The 24,146-nt window shown below is 41.1% G+C and overlaps 1 protein-coding gene across 2 annotated transcripts in view; it reads left to right on the forward strand.

Moving 5' to 3' along the window:
- The first annotated feature begins 861 nt into the window (after positions 1 to 861).
- The window catches only part of tmem184a (transmembrane protein 184a), a 41,176-nt gene continuing 17,891 nt past the window's right edge, over positions 862 to 24,146 (forward strand). The window contains exons 1-3 of one of the 2 annotated variants that reach the window (XM_038819966.1): positions 862 to 1,255; positions 10,979 to 11,227; positions 17,346 to 17,511. In XM_038819966.1, coding sequence (XP_038675894.1) covers positions 10,979 to 11,227; positions 17,346 to 17,511 — 415 coding nt within the window. In that variant the 5' untranslated portion in view covers positions 862 to 1,255. Of the gene's footprint in view, positions 1,256 to 4,000; positions 4,026 to 10,978; positions 11,228 to 17,345; positions 17,512 to 24,146 lie in introns of those variants that run through there. The other variant, XM_038819967.1, reaches the window with a different exon arrangement.

Consider the following 24,146-nt stretch of genomic DNA (forward strand, 5'->3'; position numbering starts at 1 on the left):
GCTCTCTTGGAGGGTCAATGCAGACTCGATGGGCCAAATGGATGCCTTCTGCACTGTAGGGATTCTGTGGATTCTATATAAATGTTGGTGTTATTGTTGTGCATCTAATTACGATGGTTAAATGATTTGATGGGGTAGATAAGATGGAGAAAGAAAAAGATTTCCTTGGTTTGAGCCCAGAACAATAACCGTGAGATTAGAGCTGAATTGTTCAGAGATTATGACTCATTGCTGCGGAAGGATGGGTGGAGGTCAAGTCACTGAGTGTATTTAAGACAGAGATAGATAGGTTCGTAATTAATAAGGGGATCAGGGGTAAAGAGGAGAAAGCAGGAGATTGGGGATGAGAAATATATCAGCCATGATTGAATAGTGGAGCAGACTCGATGGGCCAAATGGCTAATTCTGCTCATATGTCTTATGGTCTACAAGGAACACTTCAAAGTGGAAAATATGGCATACTTTTTTCCCCTGAAATTTTGAAACTTATTCACTTTCAATTGGAAATTTGAAAACTTCAATTAATTGTTTTGTTTCTCTTGAAAGCAAGGTATTAAGAATAAACCCTAATTAATTTATAGTGGAACAAACACGGTGGGTGTTGGATGGTCTGTTCCTATTTGGAGTGTTGTGAATAATAAACTGGGTTTAATTGAACAGCAGAAGGGGGGAGGGGAGTCTAGTCCTCAACAAAAAGCCACATAATAGCCGTGGTTGAAAATCGAAAGATTTATTTGAATCAAAGTCACTGCTCCCCACTCATGAAGAGGTGGGTTCAGAAGGCAATCAGGGGAGCATGCGCGTTCAGCCTCAATGACCTCACCTCTCCCCGGCTTCCTACCTGGAGCAGCGGCAGTGCTTGCGTGCGCGGCCGGCTCAGGTTCAGGTGGGTTGGAGCGGCGCAGTGCACCCGAGAGAGCGCTTTCATTAATGAAAATGTTGGAAAGGCCGCTCCAAATTATTACCCATGTCATTTTTTCCCTTTAAGACACGCACAATTAATATTAAAAATCCAAGTTGAACTTTGTTTTAAACCTGAAAATGTGTCCTTGAGCGTGTTCACCTGTCACCCAAGTGAGCCCCGTCAGCCATGAGCCAGGGCTAGGAAGCCGCCGCTGCCGCCTTTTATCATCATTCTCTCGGGGATGTTCTTCCTGCAAGTCCCACCTTAGAACCTGAAAGTCATCGGCAGCAGTACCTTGGTTGCTTCACGGATCGAACCTGTATTGAAAAGTGGGATTGAAACGCCTTGGAGGTGGGTTGATTCCCAATCTTTCCTTATTCGTTGTTGTAACCTTTCACTCCCAGTTTTCAATTGCGGAGTGCAGGGCCTCCGGTATTTCAGCACAGATTTGTTTTAATATGAGCGCCTATCCCTCCCTGACCGTTTTTAATTGTAAATTAGCACGCACACAAATCAAGTTCATGGGCACTGGAACTAAACTGCAACAGAAAGAATTTAAGTTTTTGGAGGTTCAGGTAAAAGGGAATCATTTTTGATCACAATACAAACAAGAAAATCCAGTCCTGTGGGTTTTCTGTTTATCTCTATGCATTAAAAGAAACCTCTCCACCTTCCTGCCTCTGTACTGAAGCCTAACTGTGAAGTACTAAAATATGTTTACAATCAGAAAGCATTCTAACATGGGCTAAAATTTTAGGTCATTATCACATTTTTTTGGATCTTGCCAATTGACTTCTGTGTTACAATATTGACACTTCAATAAAGTACTTCATTGCCATTAAAGTGGCTTGCGATGTGCTGAGGTTGTTGAAAAATGATATGTAAATCTAAGTCTATATTTCATTTACTTTGGTAACTACCATTGATTAGGGAAAGTAACTCTTTGTGAAGACTGTGTAATGGACCAATAGGAAATTTCACTGTGGTACCATATCCTTGCTTGTGCATTGACACAAAAATAATCTGATTGTATTTGGTTGAGAGCCAAGTTGCCATGGAAGTTTTCTTTTGAGGACTGATTAGATGCACTTAAACGGTTTAGAATCTATGATTCTAGAGCAAAGAAGAAAGAAGTGAAGACATACTCAGCAAATTACATTGTTTTTCATGAGTCATTAATTATCTATAGGAAGAATAGTAATTGAACTTATTACATTTTCTTTCCTTAATTTCAGTCATAGCACTCTTGCCTGAGCCATTATTATGAATTATTATTAAGTTGTGGGTTCAGGACCCAAGCTAAAACACATAATGACGGCTGACACTTCAGTGCTATACTTAACAGAAGCACCATCTTTCAAATTAAATTTTAACCACCAATGCTTCATAATCTTTATTAGTGTCACAAGTAGGCTTGCATTAACACTGCAATGAAGTTACTGTGAAAATCCCCTCGTTGCCACACTCCAGCGCCTGTTCCGGTACACAGAGGGAGAATTCAGAATGTCTAATTCACCTAACAAGCACATCTTGGAATGAAGGACTTGTCATATGTGGAGCGGTTGAGAACTCTGGGTCTGTACTCTATGGAATTTAGAAGGATGAGGGCGATCGCATTGAAACTTACAGAATACAGAGAAACCTAAATATAGTGAACATGGAGAGGATGGTTCCACTAGTAGGGGAAACTAGAACCTGAGGGCACAGCTTCAGCCTGAAGGGACGATTCTTTAAAACTGAGATGAGGAGAAATTTCTTCAGCCAGTGGTTGGTGAATCTGTGGAACTTTTGTCTGCAGAAGGCTGTGGAGGCCAAGTTACTGAGTGTCTTTAAGACAGGGACAGGTTCTTGATTAATAAGGGGATCAAGGGTTATGGGGAGAAGGCAGGAGAATGGAGATGAGAAACATATCTGCCATGATTGAATGGCGGAGCGGAAGCGATGGGCCAAATGGCCTAATTCTGCTCCTATGTCTTATGGTCTTTCAGAACTTGTGGGAGGAACGCAGAGGAAACCCATGCAGACATGGGGAGAACACACAGACAGTGACTCAAGCCGGGAATCGAACCCGGGTCCCTGGCAATGAAGCAACAGTGCTAACCACTGTGCTACCGTGCAGATGTGAACTATCCCATGGTGCAATTTTCTTGAGAGTAAGGGCAATGTACTGGCCAATATTTCTTCCTCCACCAACATCATTCAAACAGCTTATTAGGTAATTTATCATACTGTTTGGGAGAGCATGTTGTGTTCAAATTGACTGTTGTGTTATGTTGCAACAGTGACTGTGCTTCAAAAGTATTTAATTGGCTGAAAAATGCTTTTGACATCCTGGACATTTCTCCCAGATCGCCTTATGATCGCCCAGAGGAATGGAAAGTTTATTTTCTCCTGCTGCAAGACATCCAAATGACAGCAAAGCTGTTGTTTTCCAGTCCAACTCTCAGCAATAATCAGCGTAATTTGGGTGGAGAGTAGGATGCAACGTACATGCAAGAGTATTCTTCTGAGGTGTATTCTTAGGCTAATGAAAAGAATATCAACTCCCAGCATACTGCCTTTGTCCATGGAGTGCATTAAGTACCACAAGATGTTGAATTGTTCTATTCTCTAGCACTGGGCTTCTTCCACAAAACTCTACAATAAAAAACAAATGTTGAGGGAGATGATATTTTACCATTAATATTAAACACCCAAAACAATTCATTGGCTCTGATATGCTTTGGAACTCTTGAGGACATGCATTTGGTCATCTGTCCTAATGTCTCCTTTTTTGTGCCAATTTTGTTTGATCACTCCTGTTAAAAGCAATGGGATGGGTAACTATGTTAAAGACACAATATAAACACAAGTTATCGTTGTTTACAATATTTATTTCTTCACCTGACCAATCCAAGAATATCCCAGATCTGTAAATCTTATTTTAAACATTGGAGAAAAATGATGGCAAATTATTTGTTTCAGCTCTGCAATCTTCAATGGAAAACAAATTGTTTTTGAAAATTAGCCCGCGGGCCTTAAAATTAATAAAAATAAGTAAAATGTTGCAGATTGTGGAAAATTACTTTTGCTGGTGCTGGAAGATGTTACAGAAGAACTGCAGTTGAGAAAATGGGAGCAGGTAATTTAGCCACTCAAGCCCATTGCTGTTTAACAAGGTTCACAGCTCATCTGTGATCGAATGCCATATATCTATCAATATTCCGTCACTCCTTTGAACAAAAATTTAGCAAACTGTTTTAAAGTTAACTACTGGTCTAGCATCAATTGCCATTTGGGGTAGAATTCCAAACTTCTATCATCTTTTGTGTGAAGAAATGCTTCCTAAATTCACTCCTGACAGATTTGGTTATTAATCTTTTTACCCTAATCCTAGACTCCCCAACTAATGAAACTTGTTTCTCCAATTTACCCTATTTGTTGTTCTTAAAAATTGAAAACCACAACCAAATCACTCTTTAACCATCTAAATTCCAGGGACTAAAATCCTAGTTTGTTTAATCTCTCTTCATAGTTTAACTCTTAGTCCAGGGATTCTTCTTGTGGGTCGATGCCACAGTGTCCGATAGGTCAATAGAGCCTCCTTAGGTGCCCTGCACTGATCATAATACTCCAGATGTTGTCTAACCAGGGCCTTGTATAGCTGTAGCATGACTTTTTGATTATTTTCTGTTCCTGTTTTTGACATTTGAATGATCCATACACCATGGCCCCCCAGTTTATTTGGATTTTCACTGTTTCTAGCTTTTCATCATTTATGAATACTCTGCTCTACAATTGTCGGTCCAAAATGGCTGACTTCACATTTGTCTATATTGAAATTCATTTGCCGCTCTTTTTCCCCTTCACTTAATCTATCAATATCTCTTTATAATGTTCTGCTTCCATCTAATTACAGCACTGCCTATATTTGCCATTGGCAGATTTGAATATCTCTTTCTGTCCCATCATCTAAACCTCACATATAAATTTTTTTAGAAAATATTTTATTGAAGGCATTTTCACATATACACACACAAAATCAGAAGAACGCCAGAACAACTCAAAGAGCAACCACACCCCGCCTGTCCCCTTGACACCAATCCCCCCACCACATCTCGCCTTGCCCATTTTAACCCCCTTACCCCTCCCCAAATTCTACCCCCTCCCCACTAGCTGATCCATCAATCTTCCTTAAAGCAATCGATAAACGGCTTCTACCTCTGGGTTAACCCCTCTGCTGACTTCCTCAAAGCGAACTTGACCTTCTCCAGCCTAGGTGTTCTGCCAGGTTGCTTACCCACACTCCTGCTTTCAGCGACTCTGAGTCTTGCCACCCTAGCAAAACCTGTCTCAGGGCTATCAGGGAGGTGAAGGCCAATATATCAGCGCCTCTCACCCCCTGGGCCCCCGGGTCTTCCGCCAACCCAAATATCGGCACTTCTGGACTTGGAACCACCTCCACACCTAGCACCTCGGACCTCATGTCTGGGAACCCCTGCTGGAACCCCCTCATCTTGGACATGCCTAGAACAAGTGGACGTGATTTGTGCCCCCCCTCCCCCGTGCACCGCCCACAACTATCCTCTAGCCCTGCAAAGAACCTACTCATCCTCGTCACCATCATATGATCCCTAAGCACCACTTTAAACTGGATAAGGCTTAACCTCACACATGATGAGGATGCGTTCACCCTCCATAAGGCAATAAATCTCTTGAATAGTTAAGACCCCAACATTGATCCTGCGGGACATCACTAGTCACACCTTGTCAATTATGGCATCTGCCCTTTATCCATTCTCTATGCTGCCGATTTCCGAACCAGGTCAATAATTTGCCTCGGTTCCATGAGATTCAGCTTTTAGCTACAGTTTCTAATGAGGAACTTTGTCACATGCCTTCTGGATGTCCCTAAAAGTAACATCCAATGACACTCTGCCCACTACTTTAGTCATCACTTCGACATTCAATCAGATTTGTCAGGCGTAACCTATCCGTATCCTTTCTAAAATAGTAGATAACTTATCCAATTTACCAACCTGAAATTGAGAAAACTTTGGAAGATTGTAGTTTGGACATCTGCAATGTTCGGAACTACTTATTTTAAAACCCTGGCGTGGAAACCCTGGAAATCTTTCACTCTTTAGTGTCATTAATTTCTCCATTAGTTTACTTTATCTTGCTTATGATAATTTTGAGTCCCTGTTTTTGAGTGAATAATAGAACCCATGGGATGTCTGGCATTCCTCTGCTGTAAGTACTAATGCAAAGTATTAATTATCGGTAATCATACAGATAAAGACTCATTCAGCCCACTGTGCCTGTGCCAGTTTTCTAAATAAGCTACCTACTAGTTCCCTCCCTTGCTCTCCCCCCGAGCCTGACAATTTGTTTCCATTTTAAGTAGAGATGCAATTCTCTTTTGAAAGTTCCTACTGAATTTGCTCTCTTCTGGTTAGTGCATTCCAGATGATCATTTTTTTTTTAAAGTCCTGACCTATGGGTGATATGGTGGCACAGTGGTTAGCACTGCTGCTTCACACGCTAAGGACCTGGATTTGATCCCAGCCTTGGGTCACTGTTGGTGTGGAGTTTGCACATTCTCCCCCGTGCCTACGTGGGTTTCATCCCACAACCCAAAAGATGTATAGGGTAGGTTTATTGACCATGCTAAATTGCCCCTTTTTAAAAAAAAGTCCTCGCCTTCATTCATCCTCTTTTTTTGGTCAATTATTTTGATTGTCATGCCAGTGGAAACATTTTTGTCATCTCTATTTTATTAACAACTCCTCATAATTTTGAATGCCTTTTGTGACTATCTTTGACCTGGAAATAGTCCAGTAAAGAAAAATTTGTAATTTCGTTAAAATGGCTATGGAATCTATAACTCATTTTTTTAGAAACAAATTTAGAGTACCCAATTCATTTTTTCCAATTAAGGGGCAATTTAGGAGGCCAATCCACCTACACTGCACATCTTTGGGTTGAGGGGGGGAAACCCACGCAAACACGGAGAGAATGAGCAAAATCCACACGGACAGTGACCCAGGGCCTGGATCAAACCTGGGACATGGCGCTGTGAGACAGCAGTGCTAACCACTGCACCACCGTGCTGCCCTTGTATGTTTTTTTTTAATGTTTGAAAAGGACTCCAGAGTTTACATCAATTGCAAAGGGATAAATTGTAATTTTTTAAGTGTAATTAATACTGGCCAATGTGACGTCGCGACCAGTGACCTTGGAGCAGTAGCAAGAGATCAATTTTAAAGGAATCGATTGTAATTTTTTTGGATAATAAATACTGGTTCATATAACCTGGCACCTGTGACCTGGAAGCAGTACAAAGAGGAAGAAAGTTAAGAAAGAAAATAGATGGTTGGTAAACACCAGGATGGCAACAAGGAGAGGAGCTGGAGAGTGAAGGTGATCAATGCACAGAGGAACACAGAATTATTGTGAGGAGAAGACGCAAATCACTCTGGAAAAGGTCAGGTTTTTCTTTTTGGCAGAAAAGGAGACAGGAGTTCCTGGTGGTACTGCGTTGGTTGGCTTAAAGGGTTTAATAGCTAAGAAGCTGTGACATGCTAAAGAACTGGGTGTTTTCCCAGGATTGGCCAAACCCTGAATCAAGTTGTTATTGGCTGGTCAGTTGAAAAGGAACTCTTGAAAGCTACACCATCAGGACAGTTGTGACCCGAGGGGGAGAGGGTTCCAGGAAGTACATCTCGCTGATGATAATCACACTATGAAACTCAAAAGTGAAAGGTTTTGTCAGATAGGACTCCTGGCCTACCCGGTGTGAATAAGGAACAGCTTATTGTGGTACTGTGTTGAAAACAAAGCTAGACTGGTGTACGATCCTGATCCATATCCAATAGCCTCTTAAGGAAAGAACACCTCATTGGACAGAAGGCAAAGTGCCTCAAATAGTGCTACGGGATCTTTCGTGTCCACCAGTAAAGGTAGTCGGAGCCTTGGTTTAACATCTTGCCTTAACGACAGCAGTTCTGAGAGTACAGTACTGGAATCTCAGCCTTGATTCTGTGCTTGAGTCTCGAGTGGAACCATAATCCACAATCATTGGACTCTTAGATGAATGCTACCCATTAAGCCATGGCTGATGTAATATTTTCATATCGACTGACTCTTCATTTCCTGGTATAATGATAGGTTTATGTTTATTGCTCAATAGATTTGTCATGATTGCATCAAATACTAATCTTGCAACACGATTGTCTTATGTCAAGAACTGAACCAGGTTTATGGTCACGCCTGGGAAAATGTTTGATCAATATAAATGTTGTAATCTTATTTGTGTTTAATGAAATGTATTTCTAACCACTTGCATGTTTAAGTTCCATGTGTGTTTTTAAGTAGAAAGAAATTAACATATATACTGAATGATTTGAGCTCAGTACTTGGCTTCAGTTCAAGTCACTGGAATGTTAGGAACCATGATACATCCAGTGTCCTGCCCCTTCACATCCCAATTAATAATTGATTAAACCTGTTGGCACATATTCCCCTGTACATATTGCACAAAATAAACCTCTGGAGCATGCTTTGAAGATAAATTCATCCGGTTTGAAATGACCTGATGTAAACTTTCAATGGTGGTTTGGGATATCATTTGAATCACTGAGCTGTGTTATAGTGCCTGCTTATCTCAGTGATGGGATTCTCCTCATGGCTTACTTGGCATTGACATTTAAAAGTTACTAAAATAGGGCAGCAAGGTGGCGCAGTGGGTTAGCCCTGCTGCCTCACGTCGCCACGGTCCTAGGATCGATCCCGGCTCTGGGTCACTGTCCGTGTGGAGTTTGCACATTCTCCCCGTGGTTGCGTGGGTTTCCTCCCCACAACCCAAAAGATGTGCAGGGTAGGTGGATTGGCCACATTAGATTGCCCCTTTAAAAAATGAATTGGGTACTCTAAATTTATTTTTAAAAAGCTACCAAAATGTGGTACTGTTCTTGATGTTTGCACTCTTCCCTATCTCTGCAACCTCAGCCCTACAAAGCTTTGAGATCCTTGTGATCTTGCAATTCTGGCCTCTTGCACGTCTCGAGTTTTCATTGCTCCACCTTAAGTTGCTTGACATTAACTCTTGAATTGCCTCACTAAACCTCTCCACCCATTTACCTCTCTCTCCAGCTTTAACATAAGTTTGGTCAAAAAGGTAGATTTTTTGTGACCAGTTCTGACATCTCTTTATGTGACTCGGTATAAATGAAATTCGGCAACATTCATGTCAAATAACTTATTGATTTTCTTCAACAATGGGACGCATCACAGACCTGTTCAATTCTGCTCTCATCATGTCCACGCACCTTTTCTAAAGATAATTGCAGTTGGCTCAAGTTCAACATAAGCCAAAATGTACTTTTCTGGTCTGTATGACTCTCTGTCACATGGAGCTGGTGGAATGCCCTAACCCAGTTTCTTTTACAAGTAGAAAATCAAGATTAAACAATTGCTTGTATTTCGACATAAATTCCAAAAATATATTCTACACTTAATGCCAGTTGCCTAAAAGTAATCTTTCACCTCCATAAATTAGAGTTTATTGAGAGCTGTGCTACCCATAAACTAATCCAGACTATACCCTGTTCACCTCTCACCCCTGTGCTCACTGACTATATTGGGGTCCAATGCAGTAATGCCTCAATTCTTTTACAACTCCAGATCTGGTGTGCAGGATACAGCTTATTGCAAAGAATTCAACATCGAAAGCAATGATTTTTATCTTCCTTTATCTTAATCCCTATATTTTTACCCATTTCCACCCTCTGCTTGTTTGTTTTGTGTGTGTGTGTGTGGGGGGGGGGGGGGGGGGGGGGGGGGGGGACGGGTAGTAGGTTAGCTTGCCATTATTCCATTGCAATTACTGCATATTTCATCTTTTGTTATAAATGAACAGTAATTGAGTTTCAACTTACAAACCTAGTGGCTGTAAATTATTGGGCCAAAGATTTCAGGAACTTCATACAAATTATTGGTTAATTCAATTATGTTGGGACTCCGGGGTGTCTTGGGCTGGAATCAACCACGCAGTAGCCCAGGGTGTCATAACAGCTATGCCATAATACTCATTCGGTGAGCCGGTGCTGACACAATGAGCTGAATGGCCTTCTATGCCGTAGCAATTTTGTGATTCTGCGGATTCTCTTCCTTGTTTTCAAATTCCTGCATGGCCTTGCCCTCTCCCTATCACTGTAACTGCCTACAAACCTCTTGAGATATGCCTGTACTTCTCCAGTTCTGATCTCTTGGAATTCCCTGAATCATTGATGGCCATGGGGAGGCCGTAAGGCAGTGGCACAGTGGTTATTGTCACTGGACTAGTAATCCAGAGACCCAGGGTAATGCTCTGGGGTCCTGGGTTCGGATCCCACCACAACAGATGGTGAAATTTGAATTCAATAAAAATCTGGAATTAAAAGTCTAATGATAACCATGAAACCAGTGTCAATTGTCGTAAAAGCCCTTCTGTCTCACTAATGTGAAATCTGCCGTTCTTGCCCGGTCTGGCCTACATGTGACTCCAGAGCAACACAGTGATGCGGTTAACTCTTACCTGACCCACTGAAATAGCCTAGCAGCCACTCAGTTTAAGGTCAATTAGGGATGGGCAGCAAATGCTGGCCCAGCCAGTGACGCCCACATCCCAAGATGAGTATAAGAAAAGACCCAAATCCTAAGCACTACAATTTCTTCCCTAAACTACTGTCTCTCTACCTCTCTCTTTAATATGGGGATGCTGGCGTTGAACTGGGGTGAGCACAGTAAGAAGTCTTACAATACTAGGTTAAAGTCCAACAAGTTTGTTTCAAATCAGTAGCTTTCGGAGCACAGTTCCTTCCTAAGACGTCTCTCTCTTTAGACATTCCTTTAAAATTGCACATTTGCAAGCTTTTGACCAGTTGTCCTGATACCTCCTTATGTGGCTCAGTGTCAAATTTTATAAGTTGCTATATCTTGGGACATTTCACTACATTACAGCAACTTACATTTCTATAGCGCCTTAATGTGCCTGATTGAAAGGGGCTTTGGAGTGTTCAATACAGGACCAATCTGTTTCTCTTTTGCACACAGATGAATGACAGTGCAAGCCCAACATTTGCAAGCCCAACATTTGCTGGAGTGACTCCAGACGATTCACTCATAACATTTGTGATTTTGTCTGTGGCAAATACTAGCAAATCCAGAAATGTGAGCAACTCCCTGGGGCTGTCTGTCAAAAACGTGAGTACGGAAGAGCGGAGGATTTTCTTGGAGACTCCAGCGGCACAGGCAATCTCTGGAATATTTGTTTGGGCGGCACTGATTGTGACATTTCACCAGGTGAGATTGCTTTTACATGCAATTATTTTGAAATTGCAATAAAATATGTCTTTAAACTTAAGTGTGACGTTTATATGAATTTTGCTGGAAAATGTTAACTGGACCACACAATGATTGTACTGGAAGTTTGTGATCGTCTGGGCTTAGGCTGTTGCATTGGAGCCAATCAACATGGTGTATGCAGGAGCATGGTGGGTTCTTTGCTCCTCAGGTTCCTGTTCTAAACGGTATCTTCTCTGCCCAGGCAAAGTTCACAAATTGATCTTTACATTGAACAGTGAACCCTTGACAATTAAATCTTGTGGTGTTCTTTGTGTTGCTAAATTCAGGATGGTTAGTGTAGTGTTCACTAATACCACAAAATAACTTTAACTTGAACAAAGCTATAAATTTATTAACATGACTAATTTGGATTTGACGTGTAGTCCTAAATAATGCACAGTTGATATTTAACATATAATCTACACTCATCTACAACTAATCTCTACACTCTTATAAACTATGATCTACTCTCACTCACATTATCTTGCCTTCAGTCTGTACTCTAGTTAACTCCTTCATTTCTATCCCCCACAAGGCTTAGCATCAATGTCTTATATACTTGTAACTCTAGCTCCCTCTAGTGGCTGATCTAGACATTTAGTTAACCCTTGGATTTCTTACATTTTTGACAATACCACAACCTGTTGCTCTCTCATAGCAGTTGATCTGGATGCTAAAACATTGACTGAATGAGCTATGTTTTGCAGTTCTCGCCCATGTTTCAGTGGATAAATAAACCACCTGATATGGCAAAGTGCCCTATAGACCTTTGAAGGCGTCTAATTTAATCCATGCTCTGTGTTGATTGAATATAACCTGGGATTTACCTCATGGAAACAGGCCATTCTGCCCACTGGTCCATGTTGGTATTTATGCTCGACTCGAGTATCCTCCCACCGCCCTTCAACTAATCCTATCAGTGAAAACATCTGTTCCATTCTATCTCATGTTTAACTACCTTCTCCTTAAATTCATCTATGCTATGCACTTCAAGCACTCTGTGGTATTGAGTACAACATTCTGATCACGCTCTGAATAAAGAAGCTTCTTCTGATTTCTTTATTGGATTAATTATGGGCGACACGGCAGTACAGTGGTTAGCACTGTTCCTTCACAGCGCCAGGACCTGGGTTCGATTCCCGGCTTGGGTCACTGTCTGTGCGGAGTCTGCACATTCTCCCCGTGCCTGCGTGGGTTTCCAAGTTCCGAAAGACATACTTTTTGGTGAATTGGACATTCTAAATTCCGCCTCAGTGTTCCCGAGGAGGCGCCATAGTGTGACGACGAGAGCATTTTCACAGTAGCTTCATTGCAATGTTAATATAAGCCCACTTGTTATTAATAAGATAGTCATCTTATACTTTAAGATCACTGGTTTTGGCCTCCCCCACACTATTGATGTTGTACCTGTGAAGTGGGGGGATATATCTGCATTCCTGTATCAGACCACAATTATTAACTTCTGCCGGGGAGTGTGTGAGACTGAGCAGTACAAGTTTACTCTCTAAAGTGTTGGATTGACTAGCAACATTCATTATTTGGACTGAGAGCATAAAAATGGGTTACTTGATAAAAATGGCAGGTGATGCTGATGGAACTCTGTGCTCTGCCACAATCACTACCTTCAGAAAGAATTAGGTGAAAAGACTGGGAGATTTTTTTAAAAGCCTTAAATGTTAATTTGAGCAATCTCATTATTGCATTGATTAATCACAGTGGATCCAAAGTGGCTATAATTTTCTATTTATCTGCTGCTGGCTGGTTAATCATTCACAGGGTTCCAATGTGCATTTACCACAAATGTTCTAAACTGGCAAGCTCGTCAGGCTCCACATAATAAACTAGATACAAGTACCAGAATATTAGCTGCCATATCTTGCCTTGGATCTCTTTTACAAGCTTTCCTCCCATATTTACAGCACGGTTTGAAAAGTGTACAATCGAGATGAAAACCCATAGTGGACGAAGGCAACAAAGATTCAGAGTAAATTGGTGATTAAAATTGGGTTTTAAAGGCCTGAAGATGGTAAGAGGAGCAAAGTAGCAATGCTTTACAACAGGGGTGGGCAAACTTTTCCGTGCAAGGGCCACATTCAGAAATTCACAATTCACAAAGGGCCGCATAGTATATTAAGTAAAATAATTACTTCACCCGGTTATGATTCTGGGCGCCTCATATAGAACATAGAACAGTACAGCACAGAACAGGCCCTTCGGCCCTCGACGTTGTGCCGAGCAATGATCATCCTACTCAAGTCAACGTATCCACCCTATACCAGTAAGTAACCCAACAGCCCCCCCCCCCCCCCCCCCCCCCCATTAACCTTAAAAAAAAAATTATTTTTTTTTAATGACTTGGAGGGCCGCAGAAATACCTTTGGCGGGCCGCATGCGGCCCGCGAACCGTAGTTTGCCCACCCCTGCTTTACAACAATCGTTTTCTTGTAGTACCAACTCCTAGAGCAATGTTCTTCAAACATTTTCCCAGGACCTACTTTTGCCAATGGGTCAACTTTCGGGACCCATGCCGGCCGACCTTCGAAATCCACATCCCGTTCACTTCCCCGGTTTTCCTTGAGTCCAGGCAATGGTTGGGACACTAAAGCTTCCTTGTCCCAGACAAGGAAGAGAAAGAAAATAATTTAGTTTTCCTGTTCTTAATCACTATCTAGTAGCCTTTGGTACATTGAACTTATGTCAACATTGAGTGAGAGGGCAGCACGGTGGCCTAGTGGTTAGCACAACCGCCTCACGGCGCTGAGGTCCCAGGTTCGATCCCGGCTCTGGGTCACTGTCCGTATGGAGTTTGCATATTCTCCCCGTGTCTGCGTGGGTTTCGCCCCCACAACCCAAAAATGTGCAGAGTAGGTGGATTGGCCACGCTAAATTGCCCCTTAATTGGAAAAAATAATTGGGTAATCTAAATTTTAAAAAAAAAGAAAAAAAAAAAAAAAAAAACATTGAGTGAGGACAGGATAATTGAGCGAATGGACCCCGAGAATGCGAAGTACCTGAATTTAAAACAGACAATACTGGAAATAGTCAGCAGATCAGGCAGCACTTGATGGCTGTGATGGAAGGCCATTGATCTAAAAAATCTAGCCACTTCTTTTTTTATCACTGAACATTGAAATATTGCTCAAAGCTAAAATGAAGAGTAAGAGAAAGTAAAGACATATAAACCTGGAGCCATTGGTCTGGATTGCTCACCTCAACCAGTCTAGCAAGTGATCAGCAAGATCAACACCTTGTATTTGTATAACTCCTTTTATAAATCAACATAAACATCTCAAAGGATGTTATCAAATAACATTTGGCACCAAGTTACAGAAGGAGATATTCAAATTGTTGAAACTGCTGAGAGAAACTTTAGCTGGCTGAGTTGTGTGACTGAATACATCCGCCTTCACAGACACGTGAAATCAGCACAAGCAGGCAGGCATTTAATTAAAATAGAGAGACAGGAATGACAGTTTTTGTGGTCAGTGGTGTGGAGGGATTTAAAACAAATGTGCAGAATCATTAAACAGTCTGAATCCCATTTGCAGATCATTCTAAACTGTTCCAATGTTCAATTGTATTCAATTGTATTCCACAATTAGAACAGAATTTCGTATAGGACCATATAAATCCGAGCCAATGTGCATTTTCACCTTGATCATTTAATGAGAGTTGGTGACTCACTTCCTTAATCTATAGACGGGTAAATCGATTAACTACGATATTTATGATTTTGCCAATCCTGCTCTTCAATACAGAAGTTGTCTCCCGTGCTTTAACAATTTGGTAGGTTAATCAAGTTCCACCTTAAACACCCTTCACTCATCAGAGGCCGCCTTTATCACATTTCCAGACAGAAATGCTGAGCACAAATTAGGGAAGGATTTCAAGCTATGAAGCCCAGTTCTGTCCTCACCTACAGTGGTTGACAGACAGTCACTTCCCCTGAGTTGCATTCACCCCAGCGTGATCTTCCTGATAAATGTACGTCCATTAGCTCCTATGTCCCCAAAACCAATTACAGTGCACTGAAATTACTTATTTAAAATAATAAAAATTGATAAACATGAATCTAGTGCAATAAGCCAGAATTCCTAACTGTCAAATCTGTCCTCATTGTAATTGTCAAAGGAGAGGACTGAATTGACATTTTAGGTAGGATTTTCCCTGCAGGCTTCTGAATGCTGCTGTTGGAAAACTGCATTACCGGCTGATGGGTGTAACGAGCATCAATTCAATCCTGCTTCCGCGACCCTTCTGACACCCGCCCATGACCCACCCGCGGGCACGACCCTAAAATGTTGGAACCTAGAACTCTGCCCTGAGTTGTGAAGCAGCTCAGTGTTGCATCAATATTGTGAGCCTAGGTATTAAACCTGGAGCCATTGGTCTGGATTGCTCACCTCAACCAGTCTAGCAAGTGATCAGCAAGATCAACACCTTGTATTTGTATAACTCCTTTTATAAATCAACATAAACATCTCAAAGGATGTTATCAAATAACATTTGGCACCAAGTTACAGAAGGAGATATTGGGACAGGTGATCAATAATTTAGTCAAAAAGAAGCATCTTCAAGCAGATGGAAATATCTAAGGCGGGTACTCTAGAGCGTTTGTGGCTTGGGCAACTGAAGGCATGACTGCCAATGATGGAGTAATATTGGAAATCGGTAAAAAGGCTTTATTGGTGGAATGCAGAGATTCTGGGGAGCTGTAAGGCTCGTAGGCGATAAGAGATGGGAAGGGGCAAAGACATAGAGCGATTTGAAATTCAAGGCAAGCTACCAATTTCCTTTTTTTTAAGTACTTTCCCTTCTACAGTTGGTTATTCTGCAATCACTTGGAACAGATGAATGCATTTTTTTTGTTACAATTATTTTTATTGACCTGTTGTATCTGTGCCATGGTGATGATGGTGGGATCTCCTTGGGCTTCAAGGTATTGAGTGTTTTTTTTTCCATTAATCAGTGACTCGTGCCATTGTGCTTTTCAGGGATGTATGTACTGCATTGTTTGTTATGTATTGATAAGGTTTGTATTTCAGGTCAGTTGCATTATCCATCATCTGCAGGGGCAGGTAATGTCTGGTACAGGAAGGATGTGACTAATGCATGTCCTGGGGACTAAGTGCCCTGAATCTGAATGTCACTAGGAATGTCAGCTATGAGGCATTGAGTTATGTTTTTAAAAATACCTTTGGCTGCATGTAATTTCACAATGTTTTGCTTTTAAATTTAAATATACAGGACAAGGTATTGCACCCTTTATCAGTTTTTTTTACACTAATGTACATGTTAACATATATTTTGCTTGAACAAATGTTACAGAAGAAGACACTGATTCAATAACGCGAACATTTTTTCATAACTCTTTTCAATTATTTACCTAATTCCCTTTGATAGTCACTATTGAATCTGCTCCCATCATCCTTTCAGGCAGCGCAATTTAAAAAAATCTAATCTCTCTGATTCTCTTATCTCAAATCCCGTGGCACTGTTTTAGAGCGAGAGAGAGAGACGGGGAGGAATTTTTTCTGATGCCTTGGCTAACATTCTTCTTTGAGCCAATGTCACCAAAATAACAAAATCCAGAGATATTGCCATGAGGAAACCAACTGTTTTAATTTGTTTGAATAATAACTATGACTATATTCAAAAGCAATTCTTTGTCCATGGGATGTTTTTCCACATTAAAGTTTTATGTAAATACCAGTTGTTGATGGATGAGCACAGCATCGGATCTGATTGTGGTGCCACACCCCTCTGCTGGTTCGGTTTCTCTATTTAATAGTCATAAGCTGGCACAAAAGAAGACCATTTTTGCCAAGGTGCTGTAACGTGGTCTTCAAAAAAAGGAGAAATGAACTTAAATATTGCCTGCTGGTGATTGGAAAAACACCAAGTTTTTTTCTGTGGTTGTCAAAAATAACAATCTGCTTTCATGAACTGCTGAAAGGTTTATTATTGAGTGCTGAGAGTTATATGGTATTGTTCAGGTTAGAATCATTTGAATTTAAAATATGGAGTATATGATCGTTTCATTTCCATCATGTCTTTAATTTCCCCCTCTCAACAGATTTACCAGCATCTCCGTCACTACAGCTCACCCAATGAGCAGCGTTATATTCTCCGAATCCTTTTCATCGTTCCCATCTACGCCTTTGACTCCTGGCTAAGCCTGCTTTTGATCAGTAATGAGCAGTACTACGTTTACTTTGACTCAGTGCGAGATTGTTACGAAGGTAAGCAAACATTGTCCTGGTGGAAATTAGCATTTTGACGTGTTAAAGTTTAACACTGGAAGCATTGTAATAGTACAATAAAATCCTCATTGACTGTAAACTTTGGCCAAACTATCGGAGCATTACATCTCCCCTCTCCTGCTTCCTACCTGCAATTTAGTAACAAACAGCCCCTTTGCTTTTCGATAAATATGGGAAGGGGTTGGGCTATGAGGATGAACATATCTGTTGACCCGTGGTCAGAATGTTGGGTGGGCAGTCAGAGGCAGGAAGTCATGCGATAAGATCTCCAGGCATATATCCAGCCAGAGTTGGCACCCCTAAATTAGTGTCGCAACTAAATGCCATTCTAATTCACTCTAGAGGATGTGATCTAGAGTCCGTTGAAGGATATGGAAAGACCTTTTGGGTTTAAACAGAAACTTAGCGCATTTCATGGTCGCTTTTTCTGTATCAGCCCACAAATGATGAACTTTCTTCTGTTTCAAACCTTGTTGTGGATTCATAAACTCTTGGATTAAGGTTCCTGTAACATGTGTAATTATTTCCTGGATTCTCTTTTTATTGAACCAAATGTTTTGACATGTTCACTGTTGTAAACATGCTGCAAATAATTGTTATTCTATATGCATGAAAGGAGGTTTAAATGTACAGTCACTATTTATTCATGGTGGAATTCCTTTGGAGAACAACCATGATGATGTCCTTCTAAAGGATGAGGAATTCTCTTGCTTCCTTTCTGTTCCTTCCGGGAAGTTATGAAAAACTCTTGATGTACAAGCTAATAATGGCTGAGAGAATCATTTTCTCTAACATCTGGATGAACAGAGTAGCAATTGCTGGAAATTAGCAATCCTCACATGCTTGGAGCAAACATTCTATGTAACTGAGAGAAATAGATCTTTTCAAACCCTTATTTTTTTGACAGATTTACTAGATCTGAGGTCGGCTTTCTTTCAGTCTGCAAGCCGGCAGAGACACTAGGCTAGTTAAATTTCCATAGTGATGCTTTTTCATGAAAGAATTGAGTAAGATTATTTTGGGATCTGTTGCTGAGAGTTAGTGCAGGATAAGTCTCCAATGTTGCTTTGACAATTTGGGGAATAGTAAATTGTATAATTACAATTTGTACTGAGTATTCTTCATTTATATGTTTGTTAAATATAAAGGTAGTTTGTTTGTTTCACTCATGGGATGTGTACACTGCTGGCAAGGGCAGTATTTAATGTCCATCCCTAATTACACTTGAGAAGCTGGTGGTGAGGTGCCTTCTTGAACCACTGCAGCCTGTGGAGAGCATGTACAGGCACATTGCAGTTAGGTAGGAAATTAGGGATTTCGGCCCAGCACTGATGAAGTAATGTCATATTTTTCAAGTCTGGATCATGGAAAGGAACTTGCAGTTGGTGGTGTTCCCACGTACCTGCTTTTTTCCTTGGCAGTTGAAGTCACAGGCTTGCTAAGTGCCATTAAAGGAGCATTGATAAATTTCTGCAGCGTGTCTTGTAGATGGTACACATTGTTGCAACTCTGCGGCAGTAGTGGAAGAAGTGATTGTTTAAGTTGGTGGATCGTGTACAATACAAGTGGGCTGCTTTGCCCTGGATTGTGTTGAGCTTCTTGGATATTGTTGGAACTGCACACAGCCAGGAAAGTGAGGAGTATTCCATCCTCTTCCTGATTTGCACCTTCTATACAGTGGAAAACCTTTGGAGAGTCAAAAGGGTGGGTTATTAGCTGCCAAATACCCACTCTGACCTGCTCTTGTAGACATGGTGTTAGTGGCTGACCCTGTTAAGTTTCAATGGTGACATCCCAGGATGTTAATGGAAGACTCCACGATGATGCGTGTACAGTACCTCAAGTCCAGCTAATCTGAAAACTGGTGCTGTCCAAAAGCTGGCTAATCTTTTAAAGAACATCTTTAACTCTTCACTGCACAACTCCCTGAGAATAATCATCCCTTAGTCTGCTGACAGTCTGAGATTTTAGTTAATAGATCTTTGGATCTATATACATTACTGAAATCGTTACATTCTTGGATGGCTGTCTATTCTAATTTGGTCTTGATGAGTTGCCTGTCCTAAAAACCAGAATCCAAATTCTGGCACAGACTCCTCAGACTTGAGGTTGACAGTTCTCAGATACTGTAATGCCAGTGAATGTCAAGGGAAGTAGTTGGACACTGTTTTGTTGGAGGTGGTTATTGTCTGGCATTTGAGTGGCTTGTCCATTTATTATTATTTTTTAAATTCCAATTAAGGGACAATTTTAGGTGGCCAATCCACCTAACCTGCATGTCTTTGGGTTGTGGGGGTGAGAGCAATGCAGAATGTGTAAACTCCACATGGGCAGTGACCTGAGGCTTGGATCAAACCCGGATCCTCAGAACCGTGAAACAGCAGTTCTAACCACTGCACCACCGTGCCACCCTTATTTGAATCTTCCATCTCTCTCTTCATGTCACCCTATCAATATAACCTTCTTTCTTTTCTCTATCGTGTTTTCCTAACTCCACCTCAAATGACCTAATATGGATTGAGTGAACTGCATCTTATCAAATGAAACAAACTCGAGATATGATGTACACAAAGGGAAGTGCTCATGCAGCCCATTGAAGCTCATCGTATTCTAAATCTAAATAGTTATCACTCTTCCAAATGAAGACATTTTTCCTTAAGTTTACATGATACCTTTTGAAATTTTGAACATATTTCAAAATTCAAATTGCTTCTTGATTTGAGCTCCGTTTGGTAATTTATTTCTTGATCAATACTCAAAAACAAAGTTAATGCCTTCAGCAGATTATGCTGTGTTCACGCCAAAGCTGTTGTTGCTGGTGTTTGCACCTTGGGTAGCTTCCCTGCTTGTTGCCAATGTTTGCTCACTGGTAAACAAAAGAATGAACTTTGTGTGAAACAGACCACAGGTTCAGATTCCATAATTCCTTCAACTCTGTCACAAGGTTGTTAACCTGGGAGAGCAGGTTTGTTTTGCGGGTGTGTCCAACATGAACATCGATGTGTATTCTCATCCGTGATCAGGTTTATGTGTGTGAAGACTTGCATTTCTATCGTACCTTCCACAACCTCAAGATATCTAGAACTGTTCTACAGCCAAATAAAGTATTTTTGAAGTGAATTCACTGTTGTAATATGTAAAATGCAAGGCTCCAACAATTAGCAATGTGATAATGACCGGGTAATCTATTTTTACGTGTTTGATATTGATTTGGGCAAGTTCTTTTTTTAATAAATACAGTACAATACAGTGTGTGCCTCAGGAGCCCTACACTACAATGTGACTGCAGTTCAGAAGTACTTAATTGACTGTAAAAATGATTTGGAACTCCCTGAGGTTGTGTAAGGCACTGCATAAATATACATTTTTCCCTTCTTTCAAAAACATTCACTGGTCTGGTGCTGTGCCAGCTGATTTTACCAGGGCAGTAGGTATGCTGCCATAAATACAAATTATACACACCAGAAAGCTGAAACAAAAAGCCCTCCGAGTGATGAAAATGGTTGATCAGTCAACCTATGACTTTTAATGTTTCAGGCATGACCCTTCAGCATTGTAAGGGAAGGTCACAAAAAAACCCATTTCTTCTGTAGCTGCTGGTTGATCTGCTATGTTTTCCGGTGGGAGATGCTAGAAATTAATCTCCAGACATTGCAGCTATGGAGGTACAGCTAAGGTGCTTTTTATGTTTTGTGCTTTCCTAATGTTCCTGTTGTTTCTAATCCTATCCTTACTACTGGTTCTCACTACCACTTAATCCAAGTTTATTGAAGCTAATTATTGCACCCTAATTGCTCTTCCAATTGACATCAGGAACCAAACCTGCAACTTCATAGCCTTTGCTTATTATTACAGTGGGCAAAAACTTTATTCATTGCCGCAACAGCAACCTACTTTTATATAACATCTTTAACGTAATAAAATGACCAGGTGCCTTCACAAGAGTGTTCTCAAATGTAATTTATCACTGGGCCATACAAAGTGATATTAGAAAGGGTAGCTTTAGGTAGTTTTTAAGGAGCATCTTAAAAGAGGAGAGAGCAGCAGAGAGGGTTGGAGAGGGAATTCCATAGCTTCAGTTCTCTGAGCTGATGGCACAGTTGACAATGATGGAACAATTCTCATAAGGCCTTTGCCATCTAGTGATGTAAATAATTATTTGATAATTTAGCTGAATAATGCAAGGTCAGGTGGCCAACTTGACATTGCTTGCAACTGGAAGATTAAGGGTGGAATCCCAAGGCATGTTAGTCGATCTTTTGTTCCTTCAAGGTTGGCCAAGGAATGCCATTGACATGAGAGGAAAGTAGAGGGTCTGAGACTGGCTGACCAGTCCAGAGTGCTGGCTGCAGTAAGGTATAAATGGAAGAATGGCACGCTAGGCTAAAAAAGGCCTTGGATATGCCGAGGGGCACTATTTCTAATGAGGCTCATCTCCTGGGACTCATCCTTTTATTCCAGAGAAGTGTATGTCTACTCCCAACATGTCAATTAACCATTCAAGATAATTGGGTGCATAAATGCTTTATAAATTTTAATTATGAAATCAATTGGAACCTGTGCAATATGGGGTTTGCTTTCTGACAAGCAAGATTGGATTTCTTCTGCTTGGTTTGTCTCTGAATTATGTATGAATATGCATCTGTTGTGTTTCCCAGTCTGTGAGCCAACACACAGACTGTACAGTGTGTTGCCCATAGTGTCAGATTGAGGAGCTAAGCTAAGGTACAGATAGAATTTTCAAGAGCAAAACTTGAACGTGTTACCTCAAGCCAAGCTTACTGCCTTTTAAAGCACTCCAGTGAGTGGGGGTCTCCATATGCTCCCTGCATCCTTAGAGATTTATACCATTGAAGCGACAGTGATGAATGACAAACTTCAAGAGTAAACAATGATTTATCAAGCAACAATATTTTACCAATGACTTGGCAATCAATAGTTATCAGATTCATTCCATTGACCGACTCTGGGGAATGGAACAGCTTCTGCATGATAAAGAAAACAAAATGATTCCACAGGACATTGTACTTCCTTCTTTCGCTCCCTCCCTAGAGCAGAGGTGTTTTGGAAGATTCTATTTATAAACATTGTGATTGGGAACAGAATGCATGGATCCTGTAAGCCAGTGGCTCTTCTCGCTGAAGAACTTTATGTAGTGTATTCTAACAGCACAGCACTCCTGCCTTAACACCACCCATAGAAGGCAGTTAAGACAGAGCGACAATTGAGACAAACATTCTCTTGGTTTGACAAATTAATCCAAAAGCAGCTACTCGATGTGCTCCATGCAGCCAGATGCTAGGATCTAGGACAGATGCTGCTCATTATTCCCATGGCAATCACGCTCTGTTTTGCTGTTTACTGCAGCAGTGGTCTCTTTATAAGGTCACTTTAGCAGTGCTTAGCTGTCTAGATGCTTATCAACAGTGGAGATTAAAACACAATGACTCTAAATAACAGGTGGAGCAGATTATATATAGATTACTGAAACAGCGATCAGTTTGTTTACGGGGTAGGGGCGAGGGAAACCGAGGAAAGGAAGGAAGTTGCATCGCCTATTAAATTCTTCTTGGAAGTTGTGCAGTGAAGTATTAACATTCTTAGGAGATGGATAGTCCATCTACCCTCCCTGAACTTGGGGTCTCTGTTTATCAATCATATGATGTGAGGTTGATTGCGGGTTTTCATGGGGAATGAAATGTGGAGAGTGACTTTACATATTCATCCCCACACCCCACCTTCCCCAACCTGAGTTAGGATTGGTGTATGTGTAGTATCAATAGCAAAGCAATGTGCATTTATATAATTCCTTTTGTGTAGTAAATCATCCCAAGGTGCTTCACAAGAATGTTGCCAGATAGAAATTTGCCTCAAACCTGCAAAGGGAAGTTTGGACAGGCAAGCAGAAGCTTGGTCAAATAAATAGGTTTTATGCGGGCAGAACTTTGAAGGAGGACAGGGAGTGTGAGTGAGGAGTTTTGGGGCAGGAAACTTGAGAGTCCAGGCAACTGAAGACAACTACCAATAGTGGAGCGATGGGAACTTGGGATGTGAAAGGGACTAAAATTGGAAAAGCGCAGAGATCCCAAAGGATTGTAGTGCTGGAGGAGATTAGGTGGGGAGGAGTGAGGCTGTGGAGAGATTTGTACAGAAGGATGAGAATTTTAAATTTGTGGCATGGCCAGAGTGGGTGCAAATGTAGGTCAGCAAGCAGAGTTTTTTTTAAATTTAGAGTATCCAATTAATATTTTCCAATTAAAGGGCAATTTAGCGTGGCCAGTCCACCTACTCTGCACATATTTGGGTTGTGGGGGAGAAAGCCACACAAACACTAAGAGAATAAGCAAACTCCACACAACAGTGACCCAGAGTCAGGATCAAACCTGGGACCTCGGCGCTGAGAGGCAGCAGGGCTAACCACTGCACCACCACCGTGCTGCCTCAGCAAGCAGTTAATGTATGAATGGGACTTGTGTGCATTAGGATGTAGTCAGCAGAGTTTTGAGTGAGCTCAAGTTTACAATAATACCTTGCAGCACCTCATTGCTAATATCTGTTCAAGTTGAGTACTGGGCTAAACATCACAGCTAATATTTGGGGCTCCGAATGGAAAC

The sequence above is a fragment of the Scyliorhinus canicula genome, chromosome 15, assembly GCF_902713615.1.
Source record: "Scyliorhinus canicula chromosome 15, sScyCan1.1, whole genome shotgun sequence".
NCBI classification, from domain to species: Eukaryota; Metazoa; Chordata; class Chondrichthyes; order Carcharhiniformes; family Scyliorhinidae; genus Scyliorhinus; species Scyliorhinus canicula.